This window comes from Trichoplusia ni, chromosome 4 (assembly GCF_003590095.1).
Source record: "Trichoplusia ni isolate ovarian cell line Hi5 chromosome 4, tn1, whole genome shotgun sequence".
NCBI lineage: Eukaryota > Metazoa > Arthropoda > Insecta > Lepidoptera > Noctuidae > Trichoplusia > Trichoplusia ni.
This window is the reverse complement of record NC_039481.1, coordinates 4580123-4606470: the sequence shown is the minus strand read 5'-3', so window position 1 is coordinate 4606470 and position 26348 is coordinate 4580123. Positions and strand designations below refer to the sequence as shown.

General features: G+C 35.1%; 1 protein-coding gene across 1 annotated transcript in view; it reads left to right on the top strand.

Moving 5' to 3' along the window:
• The window catches only part of LOC113492630 (NADP-dependent malic enzyme-like), a 41594-nt gene that overhangs the window by 6702 nt on the left and 8544 nt on the right, over positions 1-26348 (top strand). The window contains 3 exon segments of the mRNA XM_026870197.1: positions 6706-6832; positions 6834-6917; positions 25126-25284. Coding sequence (XP_026725998.1) covers positions 6706-6832; positions 6834-6917; positions 25126-25284 — 370 coding nt within the window.

Below are 26348 nucleotides of genomic sequence, written 5' to 3'. Positions count from 1 at the left end.
TGTTACTCGAATTCATATTAAAGATATTACGAAAACTACTTAATTTTTATTTCACTTTTGGGCATAAGTCTACTCCATTTGATATCATCCTGCCGCTTTCTCTTGGGCCTGCCTCGCCTTTTTAGCCTATGAAATTCAAAATACAAACCAATTTTCACCCAGAGGACTTTTTCAATTCGTCTGTATTTTTTTAAGTTTGTTACTTCAGAACTTTGGACTGAATGAACCGATTTTGTTGATTTCACCATGAGATATCACCAAACTTTTGATTTGTCGTTTTATGCTTATATTGTAAAAAAATAACTTCTTAAAATATACTCACTTGAAGTACTTTGCACTTCGTGCCAAACAATACTTAAGATCTCCGACGTCATCATGAGCTTTAAGAGTTGCCTCATCGCTCACCGTCGTGTCATTACTGCTAACTTTTTGTCTGACTTGCGAAAACACATCTAATGACCGGTTACATCAAACTGTTCATAGCATTCATGTACAATAATAATAGGAGTACTTCACACTCACACACTTATAGGTTTTATAATAAACGTGGTTATTTTTTGAGATATTGTTTGATTCTAACAAGGTAATTGTCAAGGATTTTGACTTTTGATAAACAAGAGGGAACCTTTACTCTATTGCGAATAACGAGAGCATCAGCAATATTATCAAAAATGAAATCCGCACCAATGTCACTGGAAACTATTTCTTTTACATCATAGTTATAGCTCTGCAGGATGCTTCTCCCTTCCATTTACCGGGATCAGACAGATACTTATTATTTTGGTAATCCACCTTAAGAAGGTTATACGAGGTCGTCTTACTCTGCGTTCATACTTTACAGTATGCATGCTCATTTTTGTTGCAATACCTAACCGAAATCTTCTGGTACCGTAGTAATTGCTTATCTGTTCAAGAAGAGTTTGACTGTTATAGAAAATATTGCTATGTGATTAATACAGGGTCACAACAATGTCGATGTGCCATACGTAGTAGTGTCGATGTGCCAAAGTACACATACCCCACTTAAGACATAATAAACCTTGCAAAGGCTTTGATTGATGTAGCAAACTAAAGCTTACAGAATTCCTCTTAATTTATAACTCTTTAGTGCAAACAATATAAATTTAATTAATTTTCTATAACGGTCATGTATTAGGCATTTCCATCACATGCATTATGGGGTCGTGCCATTTGATCGGTGACCCAGCTCTGTGATAATCTTCGTTAGGTTAAATGTAAGTGCACTTACAGATACGATATGATTATCAGGCGACGAGCTCCGCGCAACTGATAACGAATACTGACCACTTCCTTATTATCAAAAAGTTTTAATGAGCAGCAAGACGTGTTGGATCCCACTAGTACTATAATATACAACTGTCCACTAATTATTAAATCTGGGTAATTTCATGAAATACGGTCGTATTGTAACTATCGTATTGGAACTCGGCGACATTCGGCAGTATGTTTCCTCCTAATCTAACTTTATCTCAGCTTAAAATATCTTACCTGCTAACAACATTGTATATCGTGATCACACTAATTGATACTTACTAGCTCGAGTAATAGGTATGTTCCGAGCTTAACCTTAGCATAGGACAACATATAGTGCCGTAAATAAGTAAGAAATGGAACATTCTGAAGCTCATAAATATTTACGATCCAGTTTATCTTAATAAATTATAAATCTCTAATTATCAGTGATATACCTAGTAATAGATACTTAGGTAGCCCATAGTTATCACGCAGCCTGACATGCGTTCCGGTGCCCTTGGCCTGATCTTGAGCGGTTGCGCACACGCATGCGGGCGTCATGTCATGCCCGCCAGCCGCCATGACAGATCGCGCCATTAACATCCGTTCACGATTCTCTTGACATTGTGACTGATCTCATGATATGTTCTTTATAGCTGACACTTTGGAAGGGCTTATTTTGCGTTACCTTTTTTGCGCTAATTAATCTGTGTTTGATGCACTTCAAGTGTCACACGAAAGGCACAGAGGTCACATGCAATCAAAACTTTATTTTACTCAGTCTGTCGTTGTTTAAAACAAACCTCAGAAACGTTCAAATTCATCAATTAACTGTGTTAGGAATTCATTGTGTTGTTCAAAAAATCATCTAGCACACAATTTGATATGACACACTATGGGTGTTCTGCAACTATTTGATCTATACATTTTCATTTTTTTATACATAATTCAGTAAAAAAATACCGTCATATAGGTATACTGACTTTAGAATAATTTAAAACACCCAATACTCCGTCTTACTCTTCCTAACATCGTAAATCTTAACGTAAATATAAGGTTCGTTGACCTCTGTGTAAACTTGGTTTAATTATGCAAAATTATAAAATAACCTCAAACCCAGTGTAACATCAAGCGCCGGTTAATTTCCGCTAACCTGTCGATAACATTTCAGCTCATTATAATTACCAATATCTTTCAGCCTATTTATAATTTTATATTATATCTAGACTTATCAGCGATATGGTTCATCATCGTTATACCCAAAATACACAATAACGATGCGTTGGTGATTACCTTATAAATATATGAAAATTATTTTAAATTAGTCCACCATAGTTTGTGAAGCCTAATCGTTATTAATCTTTAAGACTCTTTTGCACAACACTAGATATAAATTGAAAAAAAATGCCTTGACAAGCGTGAGAGTAACGTTTCATTATAAGTCGAGCTTAGCCTCAATATATAATTGTATGCACTGTCAGTGAATGTGTTTGTTTCATAATTGAAATACAAATTGAACGTAGGCGTTTAGTATTGATTAGACAGTTCTTGTCATGTATTTTTAGTAAGGCAACGTCAAAGTTAAAATAACTAGTACAGTAACCCCGATATTACTGAAAAATAATCGTTTCTTAACTGCACTTCCTACTATTCGACTTAAGTTTTAACCGCGGAGATAAAATCTGTGGATCAAACAAAGTAGGTAAACCAACTACTGTCTGAAAGATTGCTTATTATAATAATGTTTACTCCCTGTACAACTAACAATTACATCTGTTTTATTGTTATATAACACGAAGTCGTTATCAAACGTTAAATCTAACTAATATCTCTAAGATAAAAGAAGCAGCTGTTTCTGTTATCACTGCGCGCGGGTTCCCCGTGCATTCTGCCTGACAGTCAAGTTCTAGCCAATTTTAATCAAGATTGAGATAGTTATAAGCAGTTGTAAGGTCTAGCTCTCGTTATTGCTAGTGTGACTTCCACCAGAGCCTCACTGGCGATCAATAAACCCGCAAGGGAACATCCAGCGTCTAAAAAAGTGAGTGAATTTAATTGGCATTAATACGTACGATTTTTAACTGTTAAAAGTAGTGTTTATTTTTATGAATACTCAAGTAATCAGTGATCACGCGTCCTCGGTTTATTTATTTTCGCGCCGCGTGATGCCTGCAGGTTCATAGTTGCCCCCGTATCATCTTATTGATATTGATAACTCATTTATTCAGAGCTCCCACTCAACAACCTTTAGTTGTCGTTTAGAGTTCGTTTGAGCTCGTCGACAATTTATTTATTTTAAATTATGTTTTAATTTTAATTTAATTCTGTAAGAATATTAATTACTTTTCAAAAATTAAACAAATCTACTTGCTTTATAATTGGTGCAAAATAATTAGTTAAAAAGTTATAATTCAAAAATGGAATACCTGTCGCGCATTGTTAAGTCACAGTCACACAGTCAAATTGACGCACGTCAAGTGAATGGCGCGTCTGACACAAATAAAAATAAACGGTAAGCATTTCTGTTAATAAGCACTCAAAATTGTCGTTATGCAAAATATTTAGTTACAAAATACAAAAAAAATCGCCATAGTGACCAAAAAACATTAACAATATAATGAAAAAAGACAAAAATAAAGAAAAATCGTGGTAAAATGAAAAACGCACGAGCATTATTTTCGAGTATGTTTGCTTTTGCTTAGTATGTAATACAATCATAAAATCTTTATCGTAAATATACTTTTTTTTCATGATGTGATTGTAAGTACCTGAGATTATTATTTATTATTGTTTTTCCTGATGTTTGTAGTTGTGGGTCAGTTAGTACGCAGCGCGGACGAGTTCCTCAGCGAACGTACTTTAAAACTCTTGGATCGTATCTCTCCAGAAAGGTTCAATATCATTTCCTTGAATAGTAGTTTAAATTGCTATATTGTGTAGGTAAAGTAGAAACTACGCCGCTTGTTAGACTGCATACTTCTTAAGGGCTTTAAAAAAATTGTTTCATTCCCGTGACTTTTTTCAATAAGCATAATATAACACTTATTATTATAAAATATAAATTTAATAAACATATTTCGACTTCGTACGTTTCTAAATACGTATATTTATTTAATTCCAATTTTATAAAGTTAAACCGTTGTTCTAACTTGTAAAATCGAAATCTTGAGATATTTGCTAAATTGTGTAAAGTGTATGTAAAGCATGTGCTACACGGTATGAAACGGCGGTATTGAAACACAGCCTTACTGTTTAATTTAAAAAAATATCTACGTGTCTTGATATGATGATAAACTAATCTTTAGTTTTACCAGTCAAATTTTTGAATTCACCATCACAAGTCTGTAAATTAAGTAAAATGTTATAAGGAAGGAATTGGTTGGGCTTTCACTGTTAGTGCATGCTAGATTTTTCCTGTGACCTTCGTTAATGTTAGTCATTCATAATGTGTAAATGGTAAATCACCGTATTTGGGTTAGGTTACGGTAAAGCGGTTTTGACAAAGCTGACCATTAATGGCAAATTTTAGTTCGTAAACAACATTTGAATTGTATTTTTGATGTAAGTTTAATTATAATGTTTATCACTTGGTAAATTAAGTAACGAATATATTTATTACTTGATAAATCAATCAACTGAACAGCAATAAAATTTCGAAAGGAACTGATGATCACATAATAAATAGTTCGGACTATTGCGAGTGAGTAAATCTTAGAATTAGCTGGAAATTCAATTTAATACTCAGATATCACTTTCCGTCCAAATGTTTGTTCACATATAACCAAATAAATATCAGATGCAAAGCGAACACTGTCTGAAAATTCCCAAAAACCGAATTAGTAACAACAACTTTCCGGAAACAAAGAAACTGCAGAATATTCGGGAATAGTTGGGAAATCTTTTATATGAGTTTTGTTACAAATTGACCATCGAAGTAATTTATTTTCAGATAGTGTTTTCTTATGAGCTGCCCATGTCAAACCCACGGTCGAGATTGTCCCGCGATTCGTAGGTAGGCCGTAGAGCTTCGTAGCGGGTAGTCGTAGCCTGTGGAGCCCCGTAGCCAGCGTATACCTGTGACCTAGATACACTGTCCGATTGGAAAGGACCTTCTATCTTAGATTTTGTTATTTAGATAGTCTCGATGTAAAGTCGGCTAATTTAAAGCTTCATATTTTAAGTAGTTTAGATAGATTATAGAGATATTTTGTCTTGTCGATTTCAATTTCAAAAAGTTGCCATATTATTATGTATTGTAATTTACTGACATTCAGGTTTCTTCAAGACTTTTGTTTCTTTGAAACAAAATACACATCATTCAGTGTTAAACACATTAGATGATGGTTATAGTGTTTCAAAGATATCATATAAAGATACTAAAAGGTGCATAAACTCCGAACATTGGCGTGAAGTTAGTATTCAATATGTTGATACCGTTAAGTAGTAAGACTAACTAGCGTGTTGAAATGATTCCTATTGTATTATATATTTTAAATGAAACGGAATGTGGATGGCGCCTATATTCTTTCGCCGCGTCAGATGAAAGTACTGGTAATTTGATTACATGATTTTTTTCATGAAATATAAATTTACATTTTGCTTTTCTTAAAATTTGGTTTCAGTACTTGTAACATGTTTACACGAAAATGGCATAACAAAAGTAAAAAACTCTTATACTTTTAGAAAAAGGGTGCACGCATAGTTTACTTTCAAATTACCCTATCTATTACATGTTAATATGTATAGTGGTATAACATTTATTTTCGTTACATAATTAGTTCGGGTTAAAGAAACCGTGGTTCTGTTATTGGAATGCTGTAAATGGTTTTGTTCATAACAGAAAGAATGATTACAGAATGCAAGAACTAAAAATATCACTGTTTAGAAACAGAAATTACAAAGCTCATCCCTTCTCTTACTTGAAAAAAAACTAACTCGGAACCGCCCGAGAGAAATAACTAATGTAATAGTCCTGAATTCGAGATAATATCCTATTTACTTGCAAATGAGGACACGTGCAGCCCGCGCCACGGTTGGACTGACACTAGTAGTCCTACATCTTTCGACACAAGTTTATAATGACAAATGCCTGACAACAAATATGCGACACAAACCGCAACTTCCTCAGATAGCCAAAGAAAATGTCAATGACCTGAATATTCACTCTATTTTACATGTGGTTTAGATATCGATTGTTTTGTGATAAAAATAGCTGTAGGTACTCGCCTAACAAGTATTTAAAATTTTATTTAAATGTTTTACTAACAATCCAATTTATTTAATTACAATTAATACCCTACCTAAAAGGCCGTTGTCGATAACTGATGTTCAATTCAAAATATTCCCACGATAAGCAGAGTTCATTGCCTCAGCGCCATCTCTTATCGAGCGGCAGAAACCGCAGTGTGGTTCATATCTACGTTATCGCTGAAAATTTTCCTGCTTTCCCAGGAGCGAGTCCGCGATGAGTCCAGCGCCCCCCGCCCAGCGAGACAAAACAAGCGGCGCGACCGGCACTGCCAAGCAGTCGCTAGCGGCCAGCGGAGGGAAGTGTACGTACGAGATGGAACGCGATCGTATTGGGACTGTGGGGCTCCGGAGACGGCACGGCGGGCAGCCGGCTGTCCGGCCTCGACCGCCTCAGGCACCCCGGCCTCAACAAGGTAACTTATATATTTTAACTGATCGCGAGATCGACGACCGAGTATTTTCAGTTAGGTCATGGTTGAGACTTAGCGGAAGTGCTTCTTATAGCAAGTCGTATGATCCGAGCTGTGTGTACATTGCGGTGTAGTATGTGTCGAGTGCCACAGTTTCAGGTGCAGGCGTCAGCTTGCTTCCGGCATATTATTGTAATGCTAATATTTGTTTTGAACTTTACACCCGGCGTCAAAGTTCACGTGGTTTCGGTTGTGTCAACAAACTTGCGAAAACAAGTAAACAAGGAATTCATTTAATTGTTTAACTCGTACAATTTTTTATTTTATAGAATATACCTTGGAGATATAAATAGATATGTGATGAAATAGGTGTGTAGAGTGTGAAATATTGTGATGAATCACCGTGACTGTCACTATTGCTTATGTGCTTTATTGCATGTTTCACTGTCTACAGTAAATCTTTATTCATTGTTGGACTATTTTCATAGCCCCTTACACCTGTATTATAATTTAATAATTAGTTATGTCCTTGCTTCGGAGTTAAAGGTACTTGTTATTTTATTCAAGAGCAATTGCGTAAAGGAAATATTAGACGTTGGCATGCTTCCGGCCTATCGAAACAGAGCTATAGAATTGATTCATGTATTCCCTTGATAATAACATTTACTTATAAAATTCTTAAGTACTTACTTAAAAGACGACATTTAAAATATTTGTTTAGGTAACAATACCTTAAAATGGTTTAAAGTTACCTTATGATGTCAGTTTTTATTATTCTACAACAAAAAAATCCAGAAGAAATGTCAAAACTTTAAAAATATCGTAGGTATACTGAGTTCAAACGACTTTTCTTCTATCAAAGCCCTTTAGAAATGCCTCATGAGAAATTTACAGAAAATATTAATTTAAAATGTATTTTACCAGTACTTCTACTTGAACGTTTAATAATAACCATATGTTCTCATAGACCGACCGACGCTGCGTTGACAAACATTTTAAATGTTTGTTGTAAACATTGCCTAGTTTGTTTACTGTGAACATGCTACTACTTGAGAAAGTATGTCATTTAATAGTTGCTAGTTCTTCCCTCCACAAATAACAATTTAAAACTAAGCAAAACTGACAAATTCTTAAAGCTTTAATGTACTGGAAAGAATCACTTGTTTGTCCAACAGTTGCTTAGTATTGTCCACAACAATACCGTCAACGTATTCTTTAAAACAGCACGTATACTCATAATAGCATACCTATACTTCTTTAAACATGTTAATAAAAATTCACTCTTTATTTGAATGCATCTAACTTTAAAATCGATTGAAAGGGGAGCCATTCTCGGGTTTATTTAGAGGAATAGGGGCTCCCCAGACACACAATAATGCGCCCTAAAAGGGGCTCGGAACCTAGAGGGGTGTACGTCTGAATGTACCTTCAGAACTTGTGTTACATTCGAATATTATGGATATTATTTGCATACTCATAGCTCCGTGTAGAATATTACTAATTTTCAGTTTTTACTCTATTTGATAAGGGTGAAAATTCTATATTATAAATCCGAAAGTATATGAGTGTCTTTTTAAAACAACACACATTTTCACGCTACTTTTGCCAGGCTGCAAAAGGAGGATAATGTGCTTGCAGCTATAGGTATCCATCATCTGACCTTATTTGTACCTAAAAGCGGGAATTTTTTTTTTTAATACCGGCTAGGTTTATCACCATGCCGTATCGATTACGGCTGAAAATGGTTAAGCAATATGACAGCAAATAAAACAATCCCGGTATTGTTATTTTATCAGATTTCAGATCTAGACAATGATAAGGGTATCGATATTTCATCGCTATTGTAAAAGTTTAATGTCGGAAAGTAATATTACTTTTAAATAATGGAAGTAATGTTAGTTATTGGTAAACTATAACTAAGATGGCAAAAACAAATGACGCTTTAAAGGAAACGAGATTAGTTACAAGTAATAAATCGTGATAACTAAACTGAAACAGACGTAAAATCTCTTGATAGGTCTAATAACTCTGGAACTGTAAACTTTTACGCTTCGTAAAATGTAACACCGAAATGTTGAGTTATTCCTTACAATATAATTTATTACAAATCATAAATTTTTGAACTCCGAAATAAGAAGAAATTATAAGCATAATAACTCAAGTCTTGCCTGGATAATATATGGTCAGTAGATTTAGAGGTGAAATAAAATTCTACTTAGATTCGATTCATAACAAACATTTCACCAGAATTTCAAATAACTATTTGAGTGGGTTGAAACGGCTATAAGAATATTCGTTTCAATATTTTTTTACATAACTTACCTACTCTTCTTTACATTACGTTTACGCTACGTAATTAAGGAAAATTCCCGTGAAATTTGCGCAAAATAATTTATTTAATGACTTTGCACCTTACTTTTTAAAGTGCTAATTGTTATAATGAGACATGACTACAGGCATAGTAATTAAGACTTTTCTAATTTCGAATTTTACTTTCGTCTTAGATATCTAGTAAGCATCTGTTTTATTTTAGCGTATCAAATCGCATTTTTTCCGTTATAATTTATCTAAAATTGTTATAGTTATTTAGATAATATTTTACCCGTACAGCATTTCGACTGGTTTCATCTTTATAGACGATATTTCAAATTTCATTTCAAATAGTTTCAATTTATTCCAAATACGAGAACATGACAAAATCTATAAAAGCTAAAATATGAAAGAAGCATTATTCAAAAAGAATAGTACATCAGCTAATACAACACTTTATTCTCTAGATCGGAGCATTTGTTTATTAACGGTGTATAATCAATACACAGTTCTATTTTGGGTCTGTCGGCACTATTTGGTTCCTAGGCAACCTGTGCCAGCTGGATTAAAACAAACGACACGTGCTAGGAAGAATGATTCTGATAATAAAATATAGGTACGTCTAAGTAGTTGTTACCATAGAATCAAAATCAAAAAGGTTTTATTTCAAATAAGCATTTTTATAACTTGTAATTGCTCTACGTGTCATAACTGTTCAAAACTTCTGTAGATTTCATACAACATGTATAGTTTCTTTGTTGTCGTCAAAGTTGTTTTCGTTTAAAAACGTTTAAGTCGTGTTGAACCTTGTCGAAGTACAGTTAATATAGACGTAAATAACTCTTGAACGTACTTTTTTGAAGTGGTAATCGTCATAGTTCCGTAAACGTAAAGTAAACTTTAGGCCCAAGACTTTAACATTATGTTTCTGAAATTTAACGAAATGTGCCCATTTATCTTCATAATGCATCATTCAAATATACCTGCACCAAATATCCTTGCTCCTTTACTCGATTGATGTCATTAATTTAATGATATCTAATAGATGTATTACGATTATAACGAGGAAAAACACAATACTAAGACACAAAACTACAAGTTCATTATTGTTGATCACAAAACTTAAGTTTACCTACAAATACATTGTAAATAGATTGTTCAAATTCACGTTCACTCAAAGTCCTTTCAAAGTTCTTAGAGCTTAAGTTGACGACACAATTGGCATTGTCTCCGTAAGACTTTAAGAGCCTTATATAAGCCGCTTGCCTGCATCTTGCGAGAAGATTGCTCTATAAAATTGCTCGAGCGATTTTATAGTTTATTATTTACAATCGCTTTATTTATTTGCTTCGTTCAATGTAATAAAATTTGATAGACCTCCTTTCTTACAACGTAAAAAAGTGTGAAAGGAGATCGAATACCAATATCAGTTGAACTGTATTTCTAACTAATGAAATAGAAACCAGTTGTTTTTTTTTGTGAAAGAAAATATACGAATGAATGTGAATTTCTCGTTTTCTACGCTTATATTACTAGCAGATTAGTGGTGTCTTATTCAGATCAATAGTTTGCGTATTACTGGCGCCTCAAAAATGTCGTCTACGTAATCCTAGAATAACGACAAAGGATTTCCGGATACCCAATGCTTAGCAACAGTTTTGTATAACTACATACACAATTACAAAGCTAGTGTAGTTAGTACGGTCATTGTAATTGAAACCGAAAGTCGAATATCATTAGATTGAAAATCAGTTAAGTATATTTTTTTTTACAAGGATAAGTAAGAATCTTCTTAATTGGTACAATATTGTTTTAAATAAATATCCCAGCTTATACCTATTGTTTATTTCTGACAGCATGGATTACAACATGGATCAAACTCCAAGCCATCTCACTCGTTGGACTCTCACGTAAATTTGTAAAACCTATCGAAATCTGTCGCAATGCGATTAGTTAGTGACCTATCATGCACACATCTGTAAATACACTTATCTCATAATTACTCGTATACATTCACGTACAAATAACGGTAGTGTTTTGTACAGTCACGTACAGTCCATAGATGCCTCACGCTTGGTTGGTGGGTGTGTCATTACGTCACACACGTCCACAAGGTCACCAGTACTTGGTCATGAACACAACCTCGCCTCTAGCTGCCTATAAAACTAAAGAGTTTTGATTTATAAGTTTACCTTCGTCTAGATATGATCCAGTTTATACAAGGAGGTTTATTAGAAAATGTGTTGATAGATGGAGGTAAAACCTAGCTCGTTACTACTCGTTAGTGTATGTATTTAATCGATTAATGTTAAGTGGCTGTTAGTGTGTGAAGGTCCAGTCTTTCCTAGTAATTTCAGACTAGTTTTATAACGTATACCCTGAATACCCTGTCCTTATTAACCTTTTAAACAGCCATACTTTCCAAAAGATTTGTTGGTTATTTCATGTATTTTGTTTGTATAAGTGCAGTATTTTTTTATGTCCCTATTGTATTCAAATATTCTAAACTAACAATGCTTTGATCGTCATCATAGATAGATGGCTCACTGTGTGCGTCATAATGACCAACTGTGGGGGTCTTATTACAGTCATTGTGACGTCACAATCTGTTTGATGACATCGATACGTAGAGCTAGTGAGAACTAAACCTTCGTGGATGAGTCGCATTACGTTCAATTTTTACTGATATCGAATTAAAATGGGTACTTGGGAAGCCTTGATGTCTGATTTCCAACCAGTAACAGCATCGCATATACCATCGGTAGAAAAGGACTTTCTTCATTTTGGAAACCGTGGAAGTTTTCATCGAATAGTTTCGAGGTGGGACAGGGTAGAAAGACACACAAACAGGCAGAAAAGGGACTGAACCCTGAACCCTTCCTGGGCTTAACTTTAGGGGTAATTGAGTCTACCAACCACTTGCCCTTTTTAAACCTTTAACATCCTTATTAAATAATTTATTTATGTACGACGAATTCCATTAGTCAATTCTCTCCTTTGTTAGCTCAAAGACTCGTATATGTCGTAGTGGTCCTAGTCGTGTTAAGCATAATGACATTGATAATTTATTGACACTAGTCAAGACAAAACTGTCACACTAATACGTTTTGGGCTATTATTTAAAGTAAGTAATAATGTATAGGTAGTAATACATTTTGATTGGTACTAAAATTAAATAAAGCACATATCACACGACTGGCACTATTCCCAGTGTTCCCAAAGCGGCTTGTTTGTTTACAGCCATCATTAATAATGACATTTTATAATTTGAATGTTGTGTGACACGGTCACCTGACGGTAGCCCCGACCTTGCGCGCGATCGATTCAATCACCGCGGTCCGCGACATTGACTGATTACAACGAATTCTATTACGTATACATCCGTTTAAAATACTTTCAACTTTTACTGCTTGCAGTATTGTAACTTTTCTACGAAGCCCACAGGTTGAATCACATATTTTTTTATGGAAGCAACGCGCTGGAAATAATGCAAATCAGATATGTCGAACTATACCAAAATGGAGAATCTTCTCTTTTTGAAGTTGGTTAAAGTTTAGAAGTTTCTTGAATAATAATACGAAACAGGTGTTTGAATTCACAAGAGAAGTGGAATTCATAGATCGTCCATAATATATGGCGATAATAATTCTAATATTACTTACATTAACACAATTCTGCTGAAGTGACAAACAGTATTATTTTGCGGCCTTTAGTTTTCCTTTTAATAAAAAAAACCCTGCTTGAATGCTCCCATATTTTCCAGGAAGCCACATGCTACAGTCTCGTTAGATTTTTGCTGCAAGATTTAAGATTATCTAAACCTTTGAAAAAAAAACCACTTGCATAAATATCAATACAAAATGTAATGGCTCTTCGCTGTGGGTCTGGATAGCATTCCGTTAGATGTCTCCTTATCTAAGAATAAATGATATTTGAAATGTCTCTTTGTCTGCGTAGGCTTCAAAATAGTTGATTGTTTGCAATGATAGTCCATACGGAAGTAGTACACAACCACTAACTATCGTTGAATAGTTTTATCGGATGGTCGATCAGCTAATCTCAATAGATCTGATTTGGATATCATATCGCAGACTATTCTTTATAATCTAAGTGTAATAACAATGGTTAACTTATCAACGATAGCTATAACAAGGTTACATTGCGTGTGTTGGAAAACTACCTCTATAAAATTAATGATAATTATTTAAATTCACAGAAATTGCTTTATTGGAGCGTCAATAATATATAAATCGATAGATTGTTACAGACGCCATAGCTACGGCAAATAAATTGTAATAAAGCATGACTTTCGAAAATTTTAACATAAAAAAAAAGAAAATTTGAAAATGTTATTCCGACTTCTAAAATAGAAGTCAACCTAGTTCAGTAGTTCGGAAATTTTAATATAATTTGACAGTATATCCTAAAAAAAAAAAAAACTTTTCCGCTCTTCAAAAACCCTTATTATAAAACAAATTCAAAGCTATTTTTCAATCAATCAATCAATTCAACCTTTGGCGGTTTATTGCTGAATCGAAGTTGTGGTATAGTTATAGGTTCTCTACCTTCTGCATTCAGTCCGACCCAATAGCCTTTTCAAAACCACTTTTACTAGTTAAATATCAGCATAAACAAAGAGGGGACTGCTAATTATTTTGTACGCCGACGCTAATTAATGTTTTCAAGTTTTTGCCAGAGATAGTTTCTAACATCGCAAGTTTCTGAGTTATGACAAAACCACATACTTTAAACTTTGTACTGTAGGTAGTTGCTAAGTACTTGAAGATTAAAGAACAAATATTTTTGTGTAGGCTTTCTGGATTATTATATTATTACCGAAGGGTGAAGTTTTAATAAAATTCAAGTATTTAAACGAAAACAGGTTAAAAATTTAACATACGTTCGGAGGTATAAAAAGTTATAAAACTCATCCTTTTTAGTCATCAATTGGATACCTAAAAACCTTTTTATAGTGTCGTCATCAATGCATGACTGTGCGTGATTTGTGTCTCGTCATCTTGAGTCTCTAAACGCAATAGTTTAAAGTCCTCGCTCGTTTATTAGAATGTGGGAAGTAAGAAACATAGGAATGCTTTTCCATGGTATGGCACGACATCCAGGGTCAAGAATGTGACGTCATTCCCATCCCCTGTACCTAATAGTTTTCTTGGCGCCGCTTAGATTAGAATTCTTCCTTTGTGGAAGCATCACTTTGTACCCGACTTACGCAAAACCTATATCCTTTTACACGCCTCGGGTATTTCGAACCGTATGATAATTGTATTTCCTATGCTCACTGAAGCAATTGTATACGTTTAAATTGCTACAGGCTTGGGAATTGGGCCTTTACGATTCCTTTTCTTTGACAGAACATTTCGTCCAATACGGAGTGATGTTTGGTTTTACATGTTTTTGTTGCTAGAATTAGTTAACCAAAATGGTACGTAAATTCATTTTGCGTAATGAAAGGCGAAGAGATATACAAAATATAATAACTATATAGTAACAAGGTTTAATCTTAATTCCAGATCTTTATACAAGTTTAGGTCTGGCCTGAATAAGCTTTATTATATGAACGTTCTACAAAAGCTTCCTTTGTTCCGTATAAGCTAAAAGAAAAATGAAATAAAACTGGGAAGTTGTGTAAGCCTCTAGAATAGCGGGCGATTATTTTTAAGTTGTGGAAGCAGGACAGCAACACCACACGAAGTAGGGTGGCCTCTCTTCTCATCAACTGTAACAATCCTTCTTTAAAAGATTGTGGTAAGCCTCTCTGAGGTCTCTAAGGAATAGATTTAAACAACTTTATTCTGTTCTCTTTATTGTGCAAGCTACCAATCATTTTGGAGTTCATGACCTACGCTTCTTTTGAAGTTGCTGAATTCTTAATTACATCGTGCGGTACATAGCTTCTCTTTTTATTTTTAATTCGTTTTTACACTCTAGATGCATCTACTCACACTTATTTACTTAAACCGTTTAATACGTTATGTAGGTCACTTCAGAGCAACTCAACATACGTTCCTAAACCTCAGTAATTGGTTTATCAAATAAATCCTTTTTCGCATCGCCCAAAAACATAATCCCTATATAGTTGAATCACCTGTAAGCGGTTCTATAACAGATCTAAAGTGACGTAGGAACATACACCGGTAAGTAATCAGATTAGTGTGCGTCGGCTAAAGGAAAAGACGTTTTATTGACGTAATAGATAAAAATTACGTAGTTCTTTGTTCTAGACTGACGGTCGCCTATCAATTTGGGTCATGACACTAGCGGCACAGATAATAAATTGCAAGTTTTTAATCATATTCAAGGGGATTACGATAACTCTGCTTAAATATAACATTTTAATACGAGATAAAAGGGATTTGTTTGAGTGCCCGATATCTAGTAGCGGTAGTGCTAATATTGTGAAAGTTACGGGAAAAGATCGATACCTAATAGGCGTGCTCTGAGTGCAAGCACTCAAGCTTGCAAGATGTATGGCTTACAACAGACTGGTTCTTATTAGTCCCTATGAATTACACCCAGTTCGCTTTAAAAAAGAAATATGCTTTCACATTTTAACCTACAAATCTCTTACACAATATTCTAGGTACATTCCATTCTTTAACAAGAGAAAAATATTGGTTTTAAAAATATGTACCTCAAAATTAACCCCCTGATCCAAGTTTATGTATATTTATACTGTACACAAGAAAAGCAATTACAATTCAACTCGGGGAAGACGAAGTGTTGACGTGAAACAACGGCTTTATCTCGTAGCTTTATTATGTTTTCCCGGTAAAAGTAAACTCTCTGATGAAGGTTACATTTTCCCGTCTCCTTTGTTCCTATTTACCTACATAGCTGAACAATGCTAGCGAATGTAGACTCGTGTATTTTTAATATCCTGAGGTGTAAGGTTATTCAAACCTGAAAAACCTATTAGAGTTATAGTCAAATATAATGCCTGTTTAGGCAGAGCAATGAGCATTTATATGCTGTAATTCTTTTTTCATTCACGGGTTAACTTCAAGAGAAGAGACCCGGTCCTTTTTAAAGGCGTGAACGGGGACACAGGTCCAACGTGCAGAGGCCTTCTTGAGAACTTTAATCTAGAGAGTGATGGGGCATCTACTAGGGATCATTCACCTCCGCTCTATGGGAGAACAGACATGAAGAATCCAAAGTAGATGCAAAACTATTGCAAGTATGTATGTAAAAATAATTAGGCTGTTATAAAATGAGACATGTTATGTGGACCAGTTCCTTAGATAATATGCTGTAATTATTATTACAATTACTTAGTGAACAATGTTATCTTAAAGATAAAATGCCAAGTTACGACATCCCATAACGAATTCAAGGTGTGAAGTTATAGGTACATCCGGAACCAACATTTCAAAAAGTTGATTACATTTGAGCGCGTCGCTCACGGTGGGGCGTTAGCATGTCGACGTTAATTGAATCATCGGCTGTGTAATCCTGAAACGCGCCTTAAGCCGCACTTATATTTGTAGGGCGGCCTGTCGTTGCCATGGCAACGTGATAACCATGCTTCAGGTGTTATAAAAGCCATGAGAGAGGTGCAACCTTCACGCAGTCAAACCGTGTGTGTTGTGGTGTTCCTTTTTGTAACAACTTTTTTGGGTCAAAGTTGTAATTTCTAACCGCAATATTACGTTGATATTATTGTGGTTATAAGACTGTTGTCAACAGTGCGGTGTTAATGTTATTCAAATCAAATGATAATACAATTTTTTTTAATGTAAATTATATTAGTAATGAAAAACCGGTGTGAGATATAGAATAGAATAGAATAGAATAGAATATTTATTTAATGTTGTTACAGGTATAACAAAATATAGGTATAACAAAATATAATATAAGAGTGGCTATCTCTACGTATTCGTTGCGAACTGATCATTTAAAATAATTACTGTTTTAGTAACTAGGTCATAACATTACTGAAACATTGTCAGCAGCCTTGTTATATCTAGGTGGCCTAAGATCTAGGCTATCCGGCACGCCCGACAAATCCTTGCATTGTCTTGTTTTGCGCTTATGTAGGAGACGTGATTTAAATTGCTCTATCCAAACTAAACACAGTTTTTTTGATATATTTCAAGTTTTATTGGTTATGGTTCAGTTCTATCAAATATTTCTGCTTATTATAAAAGTAACTCTGTCCTTTCCTTAAAAATAAGGAAAGTAAGCTGTTTTCTCAATTTTAACATTAGTATATTAAGTACGAATGGATGTAGGTAGAGCCATATGTAAAATGTTACATTAATTTTTTTCAAAATTTTCACAAAACGTCCGTCATTCAGAAATGTTTTCTGAACATTAATAAAAGTAAACGCTTCTAACAAAGATGGATCATCCCGGCATTAATTTGAAACCGCAAATTAATTTCTTCTTTGAAAGTTAAATAACACTAAAGTTAGAGGCGACTTAACATAAAAAAATCATTTTTTATATTACTTTTTATTGCGATATCGTCGTCGACTGTCCTGCTATTTATCTCGTTTCTACATTTGACAAACGTAATACGTAATGTCGTTTGCTGCAATTATATTATATTAAAGAGTAGATCCTAGCTTTATAGAATATAGAATTCATAAAAAAACCATATACTGATTTTATCGTCCCGTATACCTAACTAACCTACTATAATTGTTAGTGGCCAAAAACCAATTTCGCGTGCATTTGACATCGCAGCTTTTAATTAAGGTTCGTTTCAAAGCTGTCCTATTTGGAATTTCGCAGACCGAAATTCGGTACGTTTAATATTATTTCACGAACTACTCCTCAATATTGGAATAACTATTTGAGAGCGATATATTTTCTTTGAGCGGTGCCACAGATGTGAGCAAAACAATGATTTATTTCGCTTTGTTTGTCTCGAATAACATATGCCAGATAAAATAGGTGACCACCCTTCACGTCGAAATCATTTCAAGGCAACAAAAAACTAACGAAATTTGTTTGCGACATCATTCACGCTTAATTATGTTATTTTGCAAAACAATTTACACGGGAATCTAACTTCCAGGTAAACCGCAAATTATAGAAGCAATAGTTTATAAGGAAAAACCATTAAAAATATATATGAGAGTGACTATTCGTATCCTGAGTCAGCTGTCAACAACACGGTGCACAATCAACACAGCGCATTAGCTAAACAAACAATATTACTGTGTACTTGGTTTAAAGTATATAAATAATCCCTAATAACATTATGAATGTAAGTTTATTCTTTACGTATTTACGTGAAAAACACTTTACCGTTCAACATGAAACTTCGTACATGCCCTTGCAGGTATTAAAAGAAACAGGGTTGGTTTGGCTATATACCAGGCGGGCAGAGCCGCTAGCGAATGCTATGCTAGTATATATTAAAAACTAGTTTTTGAACTTGAACTTCAGAACATAAATTATAATAAAGACAAAGTAACATTGATTGCAAAGTATATACAAATACAATCGTATATGTATGTACAAGATTACAGCTCTACGAAGCGCGCTCCCGTTGAAACGGTTTGTGAAGCATTTGACAACTTGCCAAATTCTCCCCTCTCGATCATGGTACCTATAGGTTTATTGTACCTATACCTATATAAAACAAACACGTCTTTGCGTCGTCTTAAAGTCGTGTTTTCAACGCGTAATTGCCAAGTAAATACCTATAAACAAGTTTACAATGTTTTACATCTATTGATGGCATTCATGTTAATGTTGGCTTTCAATGCTTGTTATTTTATTAATTTAAAATATTTAAAAAGTCCTAAAGATAAAAAAATGACGAATACATTTTCTACCCCAAAAGGAAAAAGTTATTCATAAATGAAGTTCCCTAGAAATAATAATTATGTAACGTCAAGCGCGAGGGAGTTAATGAGAATTGTCATGTCGTCGAGTTCTCATTGAAATTCAAGAGCTGATTTGGAAACTAAAGAGTATAACTTAGTCTCATCCTTTGATGAGATCTTCAAAAGGGATTAAATTACTTGGGCCGCATTGTCCGCCACCTCAAAGTCTCTTTGAAAACTTACTCAAGATAGTACTGTATTTTAGTACTATCAATAGTAGTAGTCTTAGTACGTTTTGTACAAAAACTATTAGTTCAAATCGGTTATCAATTTCAAATACAAAAGTGGAATTAATTAATCACAGAATAACCTAATTTATGCAGTGCGATGCCAAAGAAAAACATAAATGATTAATTTGTAAATTTCAGGCAAGAAGTATGACCATGACACATTGTGAAATGTGAACAAAAACACGAGTCTGTTCTCATAACACCAAATTAACTAGGTATCATGCTAGATCAATTTTAAGACAGCAGAAACTATTGTTAGTGGTAAAATTTATTTTTCCAATTAAAAAAAATACGTTGTCATATTATATTACCTAATCGTAGAGTAATATAATTGCAGTTGTGGAATACGGTTTCACACTTCCTCAACAATGAAATTATTCCTTTTGGAAGTGATGGTAGGCTCATTAGTTATTGATTCATGATATCTTGGTTGTGATCTCCCTAAGCTGTGACGTCATTAGGTTGCTTCATTGTAACGGTTCTTGATTCCTTCAAAATTCCCTTTGATCATATGGGCTTGTTTGAGTTACGATATAATACCTACTCCCATGTTTATACAAGGCATGTTATCATACTAAATCCAGACATATTTATTTCAGCGTAATTTAGACCTGAATGTATGTCATTTGCGCCATTTGGATTACGTACATAATTGTGCCGGCATTGTTAATATCCACGTTAATACTATGTGAGTAGGCTTCAAATTAAATAGCTGTACATTTTAGAGTGTGTCGTTTCATACTTAAATCCACAGATTATAATGTCTGTTCTATAATACAATGGACTATTTATCTTTTTTTTTGTAATTTCATTTGTGTATAAGTTTATATCTTTTTATCTGAAATTTCATAACAAAGATTTTCCCGACATTAATTCATTTTCTTAATTACAGATCTGAGAAAAATAGAGTATAAATTACATTCCATTATAAAGTCCCAAAAAAGTCTGTTCCTTAATGATCTAGTCCGTAGATTAATTGAGCAAGAGAATTAGCAATTTATCTACAAGACAGTTGCTTGTTTGTTGTTAAAGAAAAACAAATTCGCTTTGGGTATTCTGTGAAGCAATAAACAATAATATTATGTTACGATGAAAATCATCGTTTTATGTTCCACATTAGAAAAAAATATGAGTTTTTAGATATATTGACATGAAACGAGTTTTCTTTGAGTCTATTATAATGTAAGGTTTCTGTATGGCTATTCACACGCTTGATTGACGTGGTGCTGGTATTATATTTTATAGGTAGAGGGAAAGTACAAAAATCCCGTGATTCAGAGAATCGGTCGGCACCAGGCACCACTGAATAGAAAAAGGCTTGAAGGTTTATTGATCGCTGCGTGTAGTCGCACGACGCATTTTATGCCATCATCGTAACAACAAAAATGTCGGCTGTCTGATAAAAAAAAAAACTTTGAAAAATGGTCGCTCGCGTCTAAAAGTCCTAGTTTTAAAACGCGATATTATTGGTGTTAATGCACTGTTCATATTTTTTAGACATAAATTAGTTTTTAAAACATTTATCATTCACTTAATTTAAAATGAAAGTCAACCAGCCAAGTAGAGTTCGTACACAAGTTATTCGCTCGAAAAATTACGATGTTTGCCAGTTGACCTGGCCGCCGCCAGTTTTGTTTGCTTCTCTTGATTGCTCACCGGATTTGTATCCTATGAATTTGTAAATTCATGTTAGGTTTGCCAACAAACTTGATAACGTACGGGCTAAACTGAGCTTGACCTAACAGAAACTTTAGTTTTGCAGTTTACTTTTATATTTGTACGAAAATAAATCACGACAAAGCGTGTACAATGTTAATCTGTAAGATCTATCAATGACGATCAAATTAGTGTCAATGCTGGCTGTATTTCGATTGCGAAACCTCTCGCTCAAAGGAACCGGAGCCAATTCAATTGATAAAAACAAAATGATTCGATCAGACCAAATAAGGCAAGATCAGAACATGGAACAAGTGTCGCCGCCGGCACTCGGCGTCAAGTTGAAGGCTGATGATTACCGATGTAATTGGGGCAATTTGTGATCGTATCGGCTGAGCTGACGATGGTAGTGATCTTGGAACCGATAATGGTACGGTACTAGACGTACCCCGAGGAGACGAGTGGGCTAATGTAGTGGAACATTTGTCAGCGTTATTTACACAAGTATGTATTTCATGAAGTAGGATGTGTTTACATTTAAAATTGAATGCAAAATTAGCGATTAGGTCTCTGACAAATCAAACAAAGAATTTATAGAATTTTTGAAAAGCTTTAGTCGTTCCTATGATCTAATAAAAAATGAATAGGCGCTGTCGCTACGACCGTGTCTAGTGATATTATACCAGTATTGATCGACACCGGGGCCGACATACTAATAAATAATAACCGTTCCTTGGACTTCACTGCTTGCAGTGCAAATGCAGCAAGTCGTCGTCGGCGATGTTGAAAATTGAAAATCGTTTTCCATTTAGATAATAGTATATTGGAGTTTTGTATGACGACTTACTTTTGTTAACGCATTTTGAACAATATTTGAAAACAATAACGCACGTCGAAGTCTTTTATTAAACCAGCGTTTGAAGAGGAAATAGCCACTTGCGATGTTTTTAACAAGTGTGGTGCATGTGTGAGTACTGTGTTGCTATGGGTGTCAAGTGACAGTGAGATAGTTTTTGGACTGTAGTTTAAACATGGAGAGGGATTGGTGGCAGCTGACGCCGCGGCGGGAAATATTCGCCGTGTCCGAGTGCATCGCCTCCGCCGACTCACGGGTCTGTCCAACTCACAATTTTATAGCAATCAACATCGATGGTTTAGGTAGACGATTTTGATTTATTTCCATCTAAACACTAAATACTCTAATATTTTTTACTCCTCTTACCAACATACATTTTGAAGCTTAAAGCATCGTGTGAAAATTCTTAGAAGCTACAATTATATCTGAGTTGCCAGACTGATATTTTTTTGTGTCAAACAGAATTCTTATTTCCATTATACACCTTAATTTGACCTATACTTTACTCATTCACAGAAGTTCAGTGTGTAAATATTCAGGCAGCAACAAAGTTTCCGTTATTTTGTTACTATGAGCGGACTCTACATTTTCCATACAAATGATTGTTCAAGAATCCAATGGATACGAATTGTTACAAACTCGACTTGGTACTTACAAATTACGCAATAAATTATTCACTGAACCTGTAAGTTCGCATTTGAAGGTCGAACGTCTTTGGAACTCGATATTAATTATCCTAAATTGGTTTACGGTACAGCAATGCGAAGGGTAGAGCTAATTAATCTAGTTTAATTTACAATATACGTAGCTATATAGGCAGAAGGCTTTGTATTTTTTACAGATGAATTAAAGGACATAGATTACAATCATAATGATTAGCAATGTCGATTGACCTAAATTAAGCCGTGTCCAACCAATATTAATGATAACAAATCAGTAAAATACCTATCACAATACAAGTGGAAAGTTTCACATTATGATAGTCAAAACATCTCACACACATTAGTAATCCGATAATCCATCTTTAAGGGAAAGTGAGCCTTATGTCAAAGGTTTACGGTCGTATAGTTGTACGATGCAGAATCGAAGGTCGTATAGAAGCGGTCACCTTCGTTATGTCACGAGCTAACAGCTGATTGTGTTTCCGTGCAAAAACTTCCGAACAAAACCACGTTATTATTATATTTTGCAATAATCTATGTAATATTTTAATTTAATTTATTTATTAAGATAACATAATCCACTTGTTAGTAATACATGAATAATATGGTTAGTAAGTCACAATCACAATATAAACATATAAAAATACAGCAACATACAGAATAGATTAGACATGAAGTCTTATAACATTATTCATGTACGGGGAATCTACCCTATAAGCTATCATGTTCAGGATGCTGTTGGTGCTGGCGCGTACTCTGCTGACCATTGAAGCGATGCGTTTTCGCATTATCGCGCTAAAACCGTCAACATGCGCGTCCGCGAACATGCCGGAGGCACTACAATAACGCGGCAACCCCAACAGCATCCTGAACGCATTATTATACTGGATCCGAAGGGATTCGTACGATCTTCGAGTATATGTAATCCATAGGCTGCACGTGTAGAATGTTGTGCAATACGCTCTAAACAAGGTTGTTTTAGCACCAGTGGAGCAACGTACAAACCTACGAGATACCATATTAGCTCTTACCGATAAAGCCCTTCGTTCCCGTTCCATGTCCATGTCGTCACGTAAATCTGAGGCAACCACATGACCTAGGTATTTAAAACTATCTACTCTTTCTAAGGAGGTTCCATTTATTTTTAGCGGGGGAATATTGGTGGGATATTTAGTTCCGGATTTAAAGACCATAACCTGGCTCTTTTTTTCATTATATTTAAGTCCATGGGTTTGTGCATACCCCTCACATAAACAAAGCAGCCTCCTTAGACCACAGACTGAGGCGCTCAACAGCACCATATCGTCAGCATAGCTGAGATTATTGACGCATACGTCATCAATATGGCATCCGACATGTTCGTTGCTGAGCGTGACAATCAGTGCATTAATATATAAATTAAAGAGTACAGGAGAGGTCAACCCTCCCTGCCTCACACCACACTCCATTTTATACGAATCAGACAGTTGCCCTGCCCACCTTACATTGTTGACCTGGTTTCCATACCAATACCTAAAGATATTTATGACTTCTGGAGGCGTATTCTCCTCTTTTAACTTTTTCCAGAGTATGTCGTAGGAAACCAGGTCAAAAGCCTTAGAAAGGTCTAAAAAACACGCATATATTGGCGTTCCCCGATCTGTATAATATCTGACAGTTTGCTTGAGACACATAATTGCACATTCGGTTGAGAGTTTGGGCCTAAACCCAAACTGATTGTCATGTATTTGAAGATGTTTATTTAACTGTATCTCAAGCAATCTATCAAGTACTTTAGCTATAATGGTGGCCAAGGATATCGGCCTATAGTTGCCCAGATCCGACATGTCCCCAGATTTATTTTTAACAACTGGTATCACTATGGTTTTTATTAAATCGGGTGGTAAATAACTATGACTCATACATAGGTTACAGAATAGTGATACAGAATATGATATTTATTTATTAATAACTAGTCCTTATCCGTAATTATCAAGTGTTGAAAGTATGTTTTGTGTGTAGGCGTAGTGCAATGCCCATTGCGGTAAAATAATACCGCAGTGGAGCGTTGACTCGAGCCGAGACTGCCGAGAGGGAAGTAGTCAATCACGTACCTACCGAACAATGTAGTAATGTTGGTCTGATTATTTTGCAAGTTCTAGGAAACGCTTGGACCTATTTCTGATGTTTAATTAATTTGAACTTGATAATTTAGTCATATGTCTGTTAGTACAGAACATAGACTAGTACTACGAACTGTTAGTTCATTTTGCATGAAAGAGCAGCGTAATTTCGCGCTCAACGTATAACAACTCCAACAGTATTCTCAGATAACAAACATTATCGATTTTAGTTGTTAAGCGATGACCAATAGAGAGACTCAATAGAGTTGGATTGATGCCAAAATTATAATAAAACGGAATAGTGTCCTAAAATGTGTGTTTTCCCGAAACTAGCAGAGACGTCATAACATCCAGTATACATTAGAAATATGATTCATATTTCGTTTGGTTTCTAAATTTAGAAGTTCTAAGTAAAGAATCTACTCTTCTGCCGATCAAAAAAATACGATTTCGAGATGACCTCTGTCGGATCACTAGATTTCTTTGATATTCTACTCGATAAATTAGTTTTTAAAGATCCGTTTTGTGTTGGTTACAGGGCATGGCATTCACAATCGAAGAGCGGCAGACTTTGGGTATCCACGGCCTGTTGCCAGCGAGGGTGAAGAGCCAAGAGGAGCAAGTGCAGATGTGCAAGCTGTCCATCGACCGGTACGAGGACCCTCTCAACAAATACATCTACCTCATGGGCTTACTGGTACGTACAAAGTTCTTTGCAAAATTTGCCTCTTAGACAGTATTTCTTCGAGTACTTACGCTGTTCAAATCGCCTAACTGTACTGAACTTACATTTAAAAAGGGTTGTCCTTTTTAAATCTTACTTATTCTTCTTCTGGCCTGGGTTCTTGCCTTTTTATTTGTATAGAAATTGTAACTACTGCAAATCTGTCACAATTCCATCCGGTAATGTTTGTACAGAAAGCCATAAGCGATCGCTGGAAGGATCGGCAGTGAACACTTCTTCTTAAGAATGCCAGCCGATTTATAAGCTAATCTCGGATTCCGAAAATGAGTAGTTTGAAATAAAAAACTGTAATTATAATTAGTAATCCGTGTTAGCATACGCACACGCGTTGCGTACGGACGCGCGACCGCCTCCGTGCGCTATCAAAAATGTCGACGGTGGTAAAGTGTAATAACTGCAATGTTGTTATTAATGAAGTCCTTGCATTTATTTGCAACAAGATTGATGTGATGGATGAAGAGAGCATTAGTCGAATATGTATTAGTGCATTCTCGGAATACGAAGTGAAAAATGCAAAAGATTTGCTATACGAGTCAATTTCGACAACAAGGCGCAAAAAGACAAGAAAACGTGATGGTAAAACTCTCCGTGAGATTGATGATATTATTTGTTTGCTCAAAGAAACGGATCCCGAAGAAATACCAATTTTTGTGGCACGGGATTTGCAAAAGTTGCCACCAGTACTGTTCGACCACGTAGATGTTACGCGGCTTCTCAAAGACTTATTAAAAATGCAAGGTGATATTAAGCAAATCAAGGAACAATATGTGACTGTGGAACAGATACAACCGTTGAAATCTGAGTTTGAATTATTAAAAAACGAGGTAACAGCAACGAGAACATCAATTTATGTTGAGGGTAGTAAGAATACATCATCCCAGCAGAACATCGAGACCGCGGATATTACGATTGTGAATCATGAAGAGGGTAAAAAATGTAAACAACGAAATATGCGCGGGAATCGGGCGTTGCACCCACCTCAGCCGAGCAGCGCGAGCGCGTCGGCCGTGGCGTCG